This window comes from Alligator mississippiensis, chromosome 3 (assembly GCF_030867095.1).
Source record: "Alligator mississippiensis isolate rAllMis1 chromosome 3, rAllMis1, whole genome shotgun sequence".
NCBI lineage: Eukaryota > Metazoa > Chordata > Crocodylia > Alligatoridae > Alligator > Alligator mississippiensis.
Genome location: NC_081826.1, coordinates 192,508,172 through 192,520,931, shown reverse-complemented (window position 1 = coordinate 192,520,931; position 12,760 = coordinate 192,508,172). Strand labels below are relative to the sequence as shown.

General features: G+C 41.9%; 1 protein-coding gene across 12 annotated transcripts in view; it reads left to right on the top strand.

The window, feature by feature from the left end:
- The window catches only part of DMRT1 (doublesex and mab-3 related transcription factor 1), a 100,606-nt gene that overhangs the window by 39,398 nt on the left and 48,448 nt on the right, over window positions 1-12,760 (top strand). For all 12 annotated transcript variants that reach the window (XR_009460981.1, XR_009460982.1, XM_019478119.2 and 9 more), the window contains one exon: window positions 12,049-12,211. Coding sequence is in view for 10 of the 12 variants with exons in the window: in XM_019478119.2 (XP_019333664.1) it covers window positions 12,049-12,211 (163 nt within the window). In the remaining 2 variants the exon portion in view is untranslated. The remainder of the gene's footprint in view (window positions 1-12,048; window positions 12,212-12,760) is intronic.

Sequence of the window (12,760 nt, the reverse complement as noted above, 5' to 3'; positions counted from 1 at the left end):
TTCATTAGTCTTTGTGCAGGGGCTCATGGACTCGAATAGATTCATATGGAGGAAAGTTTTGCAAGATTTCTCTGGAGGTTTCATTTGCTTCTGTGTAATTACTCAGGAGGCTGTATCCATCAGAAAGTGATGAGCTTAATGAAGATGGTAGTATTTAAGTAGCTTTATCTAAGATGCTCTCAGTCACTCGGTTTCTGGTGTTTGGACCAATTTAAGGCAGATGGTTAAATAAGAATTGATACTTAGTGTTACTTATTATTTAAGAAAAAAGAATGGACAAGTGTGGGTGCAGAAGGGAAGTGGAAGAAATAAACAAACAGGTTTGATGGTTATTATATATCTCCTTTCATTCTGTTTCTGCACTTAGCATCTAAGACCTCCCTTGAGAAAGTGCTAGTAATGTTCATTACAACATAAATTTATGTATATTATATCCAATTAACAGTTAAATGAGTTCAGTAGCTTTGGCAGTGCAAGTCAGGACATGTTAATGTATAATGGAAGTTGGGTGAATTGATGTTTCTAAAAGCAATGTTGCTGACATCTGTTTAGCTGGAAGTAAATGATAAATTTTGAATAGCTTCAGCCTTTTTCTACTACCGCTATGTAAATAAAGCATGCATGGTAAAATGGATACCTGGTCAAACTAAATCCTCTTCTACATTGTGAGCTATCAGTCACAGGAAAAAGATGACATTGACTGCTGTGAACGTATTGCCTGGCCAACAAGTGTGTGCGTCTTTCAGGTTCTTACAGTCAGATTGGTAACAATTTTAGCTAATGTGCCTTTTTCAGGATATCCTTTCTGGTGTTAGGGAGGGATGAATTTTTTTTTCTGTTTTGTTGCATCCCTTTAGTGATGGTTGAGGGAAGCAGAGCAGGGTAGGTAAGTCTCAGAAGCTTCAGATAAAGTCCTTGGATTTCAGATCCTTTTTGGTATCCAGATAATGCTGACATTTCATTGTGTTTAAATGTGGCTTATAAGGTCACTGTGTTCACTTCCAGAAAACCTTTATTTTCATTCCTCCAGGAGGCAGTTTGGGGAGAAAACTTGAAATAGCTGTTGTTGAAAGTCAAACTGAAAAATCAGTTGAACATGCTGATAAAAATTATACTGCTGCTTATTCTGAAATGAGTGATTAAAACTGTTGACCTAGATGCCTTATAAGAGTTTTATAAAACAGCATCCTTGAAAACTTTTCTGGTGGAATTTAGGAGCATGATCATGTCCTAAAAATGTGTGCTTTTTAATTATTGCAATTTTTCTTTTCTAACATAATTTCTTTGTAACAAATACTATTCTTTTACAAACCTGTGTAGTAAGAATCCTTAAATATAGAATGAAAAAGACTTGGCAGTATACGTTCATTTTCAGGTAACCAAAAATAATCCCTATTTGCCTTGTAAGCAGAATATACTGTATTCATAAGAACCCCTTCACACTACAGATTTATGCTAAAAGTATCCTAATGTTTCTGACAGCTCATGTGTGACATGAATATAATCCATATTTCTTGGAGGAGCTAATCTTAGCGGTTTATTTTCTGATACTGCTGATAGGGCTATATCTCTTGATGTCGCAGCAGTTGAGATTCTGATGGTAACGTATTGTTTATGGGTCACTGCTTTTGTCTAAAACAGTAGGTTGGAACAGACTAGCAAAGGTTAATTAAGTTTGTCTATCAAGGAAGGACAGATATAGATGTCTCTTGTATTTTCCAGGTTAAAGTCAAAGTGAGTCGAGGGTTGGTGTCATTGTCTTGCTTCTCATGCTGCAAAATGTGCTTAGTAGGTTGCATAAATTAAATGAAATCATACTGAACAGTACTACTATGATCCTAACTGGCATTTTTGCTGCCACTTCCATCTAAAACCCTCAAAGTGTTTCATAAATGGGGTGCTTAGTTCATTAGCAGCTCCCTCACAAAGCAGGGCAGTAGTATTAGCCTCATCTTGTAAGTGGGGAAACTGAGGAGAATCGGCCTGTGAAGCAATTTACCGAACATCAAACATTGCAAAACTGAATATCCCTTTAGCTTGATTTTCATTCCAGAGCTTCACTATAAGCCTGTTCATCTGTCTGTTGAGCACCTACAATCAACCTCCGAGTTGGCATAAGGGCATTCTATAAATAAATACAAGACACAATTGTATATGCCCTAGAACTGCTTATTTTTCAGGTGAGACAGAGGAAGGATGTATTGTTAAAATTATCAGTGACTAGTCCTGCATGTATGTGTATTGATGCCAAGGGGAAAAAAAAAGTGAGAGAACCTCTGTCTGAATTATGAGAGTGCTTGTTGGGGGGTGGGGTGGGGAGGTGTAACTATAATAAGCCAGTGTGGAAATTGAGGCATGGAATGTCTCGGTTGCATGACTGCCTGCCTAAGATCACTGGGCATCGGTGGCAGAGACAGGAATAAAACAGAGAAATCCTGGCTCCCAGTCCTGTACTCTTGGCGGCATCTCTGTCCCCAGGAACGGGCTTTTTAGGAGGAGTATCTGGTCCTTTCTGTTCAGCGAGCTTTGGTGACATGGTCAGCTGTAGAATGAAAAGTGTGGCCAGCTTGTACACACAGCACCGCTTGGTTTATTTTCACAAAGGCTTTGACATGTAGAGTGGCGGCTTCTGTAGAAGTAGCTATTGGTCCGACCATGCAGAGGTGCCTGGTGGAGGCTCAGGAGGTGAACTACACTGCAAGGATCTTTCCTGAGAGCCAGTGGATTCCCTGGGATTTGCAGGAGGCAAGGACCTTCTGCTGCAGGAGGGAGCAACCTAGCTCCTTGCTTCCCTGACACACTGTTGACTTCCCAGGCAATCTGGCTGTCTCTTGTTGAACTCAGTGGGAGCTTTGTCCTTGACATCACAGGAAGCCAATCCAGGCCCTGTTCGAGTTTCCAGCACAACCCCCAGGATGTATATTTTTTATGACTTAGCATTGCCAGCACTGCATATTTCACACAGGTCACACACTATTTGGTCTTTAGGGATGGATGGATGGAAGCTTTCACTTTAAGAGTGCCTTTTAATTTTTTTTCCCCAATTCTTATTTTTTAAACCAGTCTCATATGCATCTTGGGTGCTGGTGGGAAGACTAAGGCTTATCAACACCTTAGTCATTAAATTAGGAGTTTGGGCACTTTGTCAGCCATCAGCATAGAGCTGCTGGCTTCCTGTGTTCTAGCCATTATGGTAAATGACTGAAGGATGTGGTTATGGTCCTCTTTGTTTATTTGAGTCTCAGGATCATAGCAACTACTTGTTGCTGGGTCTTTTATTGTCCTTTCAGGCAGAAGAATAAGCAGTATGAAATATTCTTAGTGGTATTGTATCAGTTTATAACTTTGAAAACCCTATCACCAGTTACCTGGCTGCTCTAGATGAGCCATCCCTCAAAAGGAATTTAACTATACACTGGCAGATTTGAATGCTGAATGGGCCAAATTCATGCCTTGTATTATCGGCAGCTCCTATTAAAGGGAGGGAGGTATGTGGTCCATTTGCATCTGAGGGCAGTTTTGGGTGGTTGTATAAGGGCAGGGTTCAGTTCTGTAAAGTGGAATGATAGTGAAACGCAGCAGGCAGGGGATGCCTGGGAAAGCTGAGAAACCCAAGTGTGCTGAGCAAAGAGCAACTCTGCATGTCTGGGAGATTGGTACACCTTGGCTAATAGTGCCTGTTTTCCAGCAATGTGTATAGATTTGTTGTAATCCCAGAGGACCTTGAAAAGGAGGCCTCTGAAAATTCCCTGATTAAACAGAAGCAATACTTCCTAGAGGACTCAATCAAGTGAGGAATCAGTTATGTCAGGCATTGTATACATGCTCAATGAGAGAGAATCCCTGCCCCAGTGAGTTTAGAAAATGCAATGGAAAACCAGTTGCAACAGGTGGAGTCAGGGAGAAAAGCAGCCTTGCATCACAGGTTCACTTCAAGTGTGGTTTTCAAAATGAAAATGGTACATGTGCAAGCCAGAATGCAGGAGGTTTTCATACCTATTTTGTATCCTGCCTGACGTCTTGAAGGCTTCCCCTGAAGTAACCTTCTTGCAGAAGATGTGCCCTAATATTCCTAGAAAGTAACTTGTAATGATATAATCAGTCAGGTAATGCTCTGTTCTCTTTGACAAACTGCATTTCTTTCGACTGCTTCCTTTTTCTGATGCATCAGCAACTGTGCCAGCTCTCCCAACCTATTCGTAGCTGAAGGAGTTAATTCAGAGCAAATGCCCCCTTCTCATTGGGTAATGATCTCCTAAGTCCCCTTTTTAATACAGTGCTAAGGTCAAGAATTTTTATGTTTGACTGGTTTTTTACTGTTACTATAAAATAGGGTAGCTAAGCACTATAAAAAGAAACCTTATGGTTCAGATTTACTGTGGTGTGTATTCTAAATAGTTTAATAAAACAAAACCTAGAGCTTTTAGATTTTCTTTAGTGGTTAATACAATGCATATTCTTTTCAGAGCCAAGCCTCCGTCTGTCGGTCGTACTGTGGTTCATAGACTTGGTGTGGGTAATAAGATTATAAAACATGTCTCTTGCTAGCCAGCTACCACACACTAATAATAATAGTAGTAATAAGTCATTGAATCCTGGGATTTTAGCTGAGTTGTTTTTTTTTAAGGAATGGGGAAATTAAAAAAAAAAAAAAAAGACTTAAAAGGAAACAGGTCATCGCCCACAGTCTACAGAGAAAGGAAACAAATGAGATATTCATTCAGTACCATAGAACAGTTCTTTCATTTTATTGCTGCTAAAATAATATTATCTCCAACGGATGATATTTTTAGGGCAGGTGCGTGCATTCGCCTGCACATGCACAGATGCACAGCCGTGCACACAGAAGGAAAGGGTTATTTTCAAGGGTGGCAGGCCTAAAACCTGAGCTGCTTTGAGGTGTCTCATAGTGCAGAACATGACAGCTTGCTGTCAAGGTTGGGCAGAGATGGTTTTGATACCTACTGTTTCACTGTGCACAGCACTGACTGCCCCCACAGGTGCACAGATTGAGAATGAGCCTTTTTCGGTGACAACTAAAGCCCTAGGAGTAGACTAGATCCTTCGTCCCTCATACTGAGCTTCTGGCATTGTGTTCCTGGCTTACCTCTTATGTTAGAGGACATGTGGGCTTTGAAGAAGAGGAGTATGTAGATAGCCAGACCTTCCTGAGTTTTTGACCTCAGGGATATTGATTTGATCTCTTCTAAACCCCTTGTTTATTCCAAAGTGTGTTCAGCTCCATGACAAAGAACTGTTCCAGTAGCTTATGTAACATTGCTTTATAGTGTACCTTGGATGAAAATTTTTGTGTCCTTTTGTTAACTTTATGTTTATGTACATAGGATGTGGAGATCAACTTACTAAAATTATTATAATTTATAGTATTAAATGCCTTATCTTCCAGAATTGAAGTATGTCCTATCTATAGGTATATCGATATACGTGAGATAGTATTGCTGTTGAAATGTTTAGACTTGCATTAAACAAGCATTGTCATCACTGAGAAGGTAAATCAAAAACAGAAGATAAGCAAGATATTGCTTTTGGTCTTAAGCTAGAAACAGATGTTGCATTGGTCTATAGAGAAGTGATACCTGAGTTTGTTCTAGAATAGAAACATCTCGGGATTGGCTTGTTGCACACATCACCCTTCTAATAAGGGTTTAGTGAGTGGCTGAATGCACTGGTGCTTTTCTGCCACTGATTCTATGATCCTGGGATAACCATTTAGATACACTTCGTGATGCCCTGAGATAAACAGTTAGTGCTTCTTATCTTGTGAACTGTTTCAGGATTTATCTCAAGACAATGGACATGGATGTCTGAAATATTTCACGTTGTCCTGGGATAAGACAGTTTATCCTGAACCAAATGTGACATCTGTTGTAGCCTTAGAGAACAGCACAAAAATTTTACATGAATTATATTGAGTAATTCCAGTTTAGCAATTTAAATGTTAAGTGCATATGACTAAGGGAACCATTATAAAAATACTTTCTGAATATGTACATTAGCTAGGCCTGATAAAATACTTCCTGTTTTTATTTCTGTGATTAGTGAATTATTTTATTGGATACATAGGGTCAAATTCCAGTGAAGCCCCCAGGCAAAAGCAGATAGAAGGAACAACCTAGTGTCACAATATAAATACAACATTAACTCAGATGAAGAACTTCTGTGACAGGTGAGTTGTTCCAGATGAGCCTTGGATTAAATTTACTAGTGCAACTACAATCCTCAATAGCAGACCAGGTGGTAAAAGATATAAGGTTCTCAATTGCTGTACAGATGGAAGAAGGCTGCAAAAAGATGAAGGTCTCCTGTTGTGTCATCTAGGGTTCTTCCTTGCCACAGGGCCCAGATCTCTACTTTGCCAAGATCATGTGGTTGCTGTTTCCATGTAACAGCTTCCTCGTGTTAAACAAAGTCATGAACAGACTTCTACCACAGGAAGCAACACGCTGTCCTTTACCAACCTCCAAAAAAAGACCTGCAGTGATAGACCAGTGGTGACAGAGATAGGATTAGTGAATCTGACAGTCTGCAGCCATTAACCTGCATGCAGATGGCAGTAGCCTGATGGTCGCCTTGCATCTGGGTTAAAACGGGTGCAATTTGGCAGTTGCTACCATGACTGAGCAGTCCTATTCAGGATCCCTTCTGCTCACCCCACATTGGGAAGGAAGGAGTATGGAAAACCAACTGTAGCAGCATCCTCCTGCACACGTGCACAGAGCATGGTCTTGTCATCACAAACACCATCTTCAGACAGTGAGACAAATACAAGACACCCTCATACAATACCTGGAGACACCCTCACTCTAAGCATAGGCACATCCTTGAAAATTTTATTTTTAGAACTCACGATTGAATTAATATCTGTATCACATGAGCCATACAAGGACCCAGTGACTGCTGGGCAGATCACTTTCAGATCCATTATGAACACCTGGCTTGCTCGAAAACACTGAAAAGAGCCAAAAGCAACATGAAGGACTCTCAATACCAAATGTCTTCTGTAAAGATCTCCAACATTATTGTCTCCATGGAAAGCTCTCTGTTCTGTCCACAAATTAAGGCAACACTGAGGAATTATGTAAGGGTTTTAAACAACTATTTATATAATGCCTGTGCTGAATTCATTGGCTATGCCACCAGGCGGCACCAAGACTGGTTTGATGAGAGTGATGCCAGGATCCAAGCCCTCCTTGACCGGAAGGGAAGGGCTCATTCTGCTTGGCAAGATAACATCTCATCACAGCAGAAAGAGATGTATCAGCTTCTCAAAGCTGAAGCTCAAGGGGCATCTGGAAGAACAAAAATCAGTGGTGGCAGGATTAAGCCAAAGAGATCCAGCTCTGTGCTGACAAACATGACAAGTACAGGTTTTTCCAGACAACAAAAGCCATGTATAGCTCAGTGTCTCATGGTCCTACGTTCCTGTGATGGCAGGATGGCTCCACTCCTGAAAGACAATGAATTTATCCAAGCTAGGTGGAGAGAGCACTTCAAAGTACTCCTGAACCATGAGTCAGCTAGCAGATACCACAATCAAGTCCATCCTCTAACACCGGGAAAGGGGATCCCTCCTATCCTACAAGTCGGGTGTGCCATGAAGGAAACCAAGAACAATAAGGATAGTGGACTGAATGGCATACCTGAATGGCAAATTGACAAGGTAGGTAGTGAGGAACTGGTATTGAGACTCCATGAATTTATTCTTCAAATTTGGAACAACAAAGATATAGGTCCCCGAGGACCTGAGTAATGCCAGCATTATGACTACCTTCAAGAAAGAGATAGGTGTGTGTGTGGAAACTATCCACAGCAGGGAAAATCCTCACTCGCATTCCCCTGAACTGTCTTCTACCTCTTGCTGAGGAAGTCCTGCTGGAATCTCAGGGTGGTTTCAGACCATCTTGTGGGGCAACTGACACAATATTTGTTGCCTGCCAGATCCAAGAAAAGTGTCAGTAACAACAGGGCCTGTATTTGGCCTTCATTGACCTTATTAAGGCCTTTGATTCCATCAGTTGTGCAGCCTTGTGGAAAGTACTGGCCAGATTTGGATTTCCTGAAAAGTAACATCAGTCCTGAGGCTTCTCCACAAACATGACTGCAGCTGTTCTGTGTAGTGGATCAGAGGCAGATCCATTTGTCATCCAAACTGGGATCAAGCAATGATGTGTCATCATCCCAACTGTTCCCTATATTTTTTTGTAACAGTCATCCTGGTTCTCATTAAGGACTGCCTTCCTTCCAGAATTGACATAAAATACTGAAAGGATGGAGGGCTCTTCAGTCTGGGCCATTTTTGGTCATAGACCAGAGTACTCAAAACAAACATCATTGATCTTCAGTCTGCCAATGGCTATGCCAGCCTTGCACACACTGAGGGAAACCTCTAAACCATGCTAGATCTTTTTGGAGAAGCCTATCAAATTTTGGGCCTCTATCTTAACACCAAGAAGATTAAAGTGCTTTATCAGCCTGTTCTAGGCCATGAATGTGACCCCCCTCCTTAAATTACCATTGAGGGAAAGACTCTGGAGGTAGTTGAGCACCCCCCCACATCAATAGCCACCTTTCTCAGAGAGTGAACATTGATGAGGAGATCCAGCACAGGATCCAGTGCGCAAGTGCTTCCTTTGGGAAATTGCTTTGGCATGTCTTTATTTATTGCGATCTCCAGAAAGGCACCAGGATCTAGGCCTACAATGCAGTCATCATTCCCACTCTCCTCTATGGATATTGTGATGGGGTGGCTGGTGGTGATTTGGCCCAGGGGTTTTCAAAGGGTAAAAGATGATTGGAGGGCTTGGGATTCCCTTTCCTCACCAATCAGGCCCCAGAGCCTCACCCTCCATGTCCCCTGATTGGCCCCTTTGGTCACCTGGAGGGGGATCAAAGGGGCAGCATGGCTGACTCAGGGAAGACCAGCGAGAGACCACAAGGAAGGAGCTTCAAACTGCTGGGCCAGCGGGACGGAAGCAGTTGCCCCAGAAGAGCCTGAAGGAGCGGGACCTGCAGGCAGCAGTTGGACCCTCAGCAATGCGGCGTGCAGCCGGCAGGAGAGGCTCCCTGCTGGGCTCCAGGATCCCCTATGAGAGGCTGCAGCCAGCAGGAGAGGTTCCCCAGCTCCAGCAAGAAGCTGAGCAGTGACCTGAGAGGTTCCCAGCTCTGCTTCCAGCTCCTCCAGCAAGAGGCCAGGCAGCTTGGCGTGAGGCCAGGGCTCCTGGAAGGTCAAAACCCCTAGCAGCTTGGAGCAGTACTAGTGCTGATGGCTGTGTGGCAGAGTTTCTTTCAACCATGTAGGAGGTCTGAGTTTAAGTCTCTGCTAGGTTGAATTGGGGTGAGTGAAATGACAGGGAGAAATTCTTGTTGCAGTGGAAGGGGATCATTGTGTTTTCCCTCTTTCCCCCCTCCAGGTACGTAGGCCTTATATTCCTTGTTGTTTGACAATTTGTATTTTGTGCATTTCATATTTTGCCAACCAGTATTGTTTGTTCCGCTGTTTGTGTTTTATATTTTGTTAAACCTGTCTTTTGTCAACTGAATGAATATGTCTATGATTGTAAGTGCCTAACCTTTATTGAATCCTGCCCCCTCAGGGCATTGTAGTGTCCCCTATACCTCCTGGTTTATACTGGTTATGTTCCCCCTACTGTTTTTCTCATTAAAAGGTATATGGTTAAGTCCCCATTGGTGATCTGGCTCTGCTCCATAGGGGAAGGAGGGTCCCTACATCTCCCACAGTGCTTGTGCACCTGCTCTGATCCCTTCAGTTGGAGAAGGTGTACATCTTGGAGTACCACCTGGGTTACAATATGAAATGTGGGTGACCTATCATTGTTGTATCAAGAGCCTGGAGAAGTATCACAAACTATGTCTGGAAAATCCTCCACGTCAAATGGAAAGATCACCATACATATGCCAGCATCTTTGCTGAAGCCATTGTTACCATCATTGAGTCAATGATCCTTAAGCACCAACTTTGCTGGAATGGACATTGCTTGTGGTTGCCTGACTCTTGACTCCCAAAACAAGTGCTCTACTCCCAGCTTAGTAACGGACTGAAATCTTGCGGTGGCCAGAAGAAATGCCTCAAGGACACATTGAAGGTGTACCTCAAGAAAATAGATGCCAGCATCAACAGTTAGGAGCTGGCTGCCAGCTGACCCCAACGGTGCTGCAACCTCAACGAAGCAGCAGCCCATTTCAAGGTAAAGCGTCTTGCCCTCGATGCAGAGAAGAGAGAGTGGAGAAAGGAAAAGGTGAACAACTTCTTTGGACAAATCTGTGGCTCATGGATTAGACTCCTATGTCATCACAGGACCCTTCAGTGAGCCATGGGTAGAGATCATCTTCAAATCAAAGGATTGATGCCGGCAGTAGTTTAATAATACAGTAATTGTTTTATTTTTATAATTAATATTTTTCCCTCGCCAGAAGCTTTTTATCGCTTGCTAATTTAATACCAAAATCAATTTCAGAGGCTAGAAAATATGATACTGCCTTTTCTCATAGTATTTAAATATTGTTAGTGATAATGGCCTCCTAGATGTCTCAGTTACTCTACTCTTTTGCAAAAGTTTCACGCTATGGAAATTTGAAACAGATAATGCTGCCAGGTTATTCTTTCATGAAACCAATTATAAAAGATATAATCATGTGAAGTACTCCAATTTATCAAGAAAGGATGGCAGATTATATTGGCTCACAGGACTGGAAATTGGATACACTTCCACTTCTGGGTCTGAGTCAGGATCATAACTTGATAGAAACCCAGAGCTGATGCTCTTTGAAAGTGTTCTGGGCCATGTGAAATGGAAAAGCGTGGTCTTGTCATTTAGGCGCTAAACTAATAGACGGAAGTAGTTTCTATTCATGGTTCTGTTACATATTTCTTTTGACTTCATCCGTGGCCTCCTTTCCCCTTATCAGATAGAGATAATATTTTCCAATCCCCCTGGGTTTCAAGAATAAATTAATTGTGGGTGAGTTGCTCAGATACTAAACTGATGGGGTCTGTATAGATATGTAGATTGATATTATTAGATTACATCAATGTAACTAGAGAACATATGAGTCTGCAAGGATCAATCATCAGTCTAATGGCTGTTAATCTCTTTGGAGACCTTAATGATTGAATGGGTGCTGAGATCTGTTCATCTCCTTCTATTAGTCAGGGTTGACACATAGGCAGAGTGGAGTTGGGAGACTTTCAGTAACACTCTCTATGCCATGAATAGCTAGGGAACTTCAGTCTTTGGGTCTATCAGTTGAGCATTTTGTATGTTCTAAATTCACTTAAAAATAAATCCAGGAAAATGTGGGTTGTTTATTTTAGGGTTGTTGATTGTAACTGTGTTGGTCTAAGGATGTATGCAGACAAGGTTCTTTAGGTAAATGTTGTATCTTTTATTAGACCAGCTAAATAGTTGGGAAATTTGTTCTTTGCAAGCTTTTGGTTACAAAAGCCATAGAAAGTTTGTTGTTTCTTTGTGTGCTCTCCTGGGTAGAATGGAAGCCAGTATGAAAAATGCTGGTCTGTGAAAATGCAAATGCTTGTCAGGCCGGGGTGGGGGTGGGGTGTAGGAAATCAGAGGCCCTGTGAGACAATAGGTGAGAGAAAGGTAGGAGGGAGGGAAAAAGGAGAGGAATATAGCTGGTAAAATGCAGACAGCTTACCTGGGGTTATCAAATGGCAGGCAGGTTATAATGTGCCATAAAGCCAATGTCTATATTTAGTACATGATTTTTTGTGTGCAGTAGATTTATGAAGTGCAATTTGTGTGCTTGTCTATGAAAGGTGTCTTGTAAATTCCCTTTGAGGATTAGACCTGAGAGATTGGAGAGAGAGTGGTTATCTTATAAGAAGTATACACCCACAGGTAATTGTGTATTTTTGTCTTTGATAGATTTCAGGGAAGGGGATATGCTTTGCCCCCCTGAGATCAGTGAACTATACGTGAAGGCAGGACAAGGAGAAAACTCTGAGATTCAGCTTTTATATACAACTGTTCTGATTCTTTATTCAAACAGGTAAAGAGCTCCGAGAACCGCCATGCCATGGGCTCTCAGTACAGGATGCACTCTTACTACCCACCTGCTCCATACCTGGGCCAGAGTGTTGGAACCCCTGCATGTGTTCCACAGATCTTCACTTTTGAGGACAGCCCTTCATACTCCGAATCAAAAGCCAGCGGTAGGTGCATGGTAACCCAAGGTTTAGGGGGTGGGATCCAGTATCTCTCTTTTTTTTTTTTCTTTTGAGCAGGCATCACAAATACAATTAATAGCAGGCTAGTAGTTGATACTGATGAAGGGTAAGTATCATAGATCTTACCAAGAAGAGTCTGTTTGGAAATGACCTGCATTTCTATGATACCTGTCAGTTATTATGGAATTCATAGTCTGAGAGGTTAGAATGGATTAGGAGGACACTGCTGTTGGGGCTTTTCTGGTCCTGCATTAGTTTCTTGTGGATGGAATGAAGAGCAGGTAATGGTTAAAATAATGCATATTTTTACTGCATTTCAGTCAAATAAGTGTTTCCAGGGAAATGTATTCTCCAGATTACGGTACGCTGGGCACATCTACACGAGACGCTTAATGAGCATTCTGCTATCTATTAGTGCAGTGGACAAAACCTGTGCTAATGCACACTAGATCTAGTGCATTAATGTCACTAAAAAAGCGTTCTAATGCACAGTAGTGCCAATTATGGCACATTAAGTTAGTACCTGTCATTACA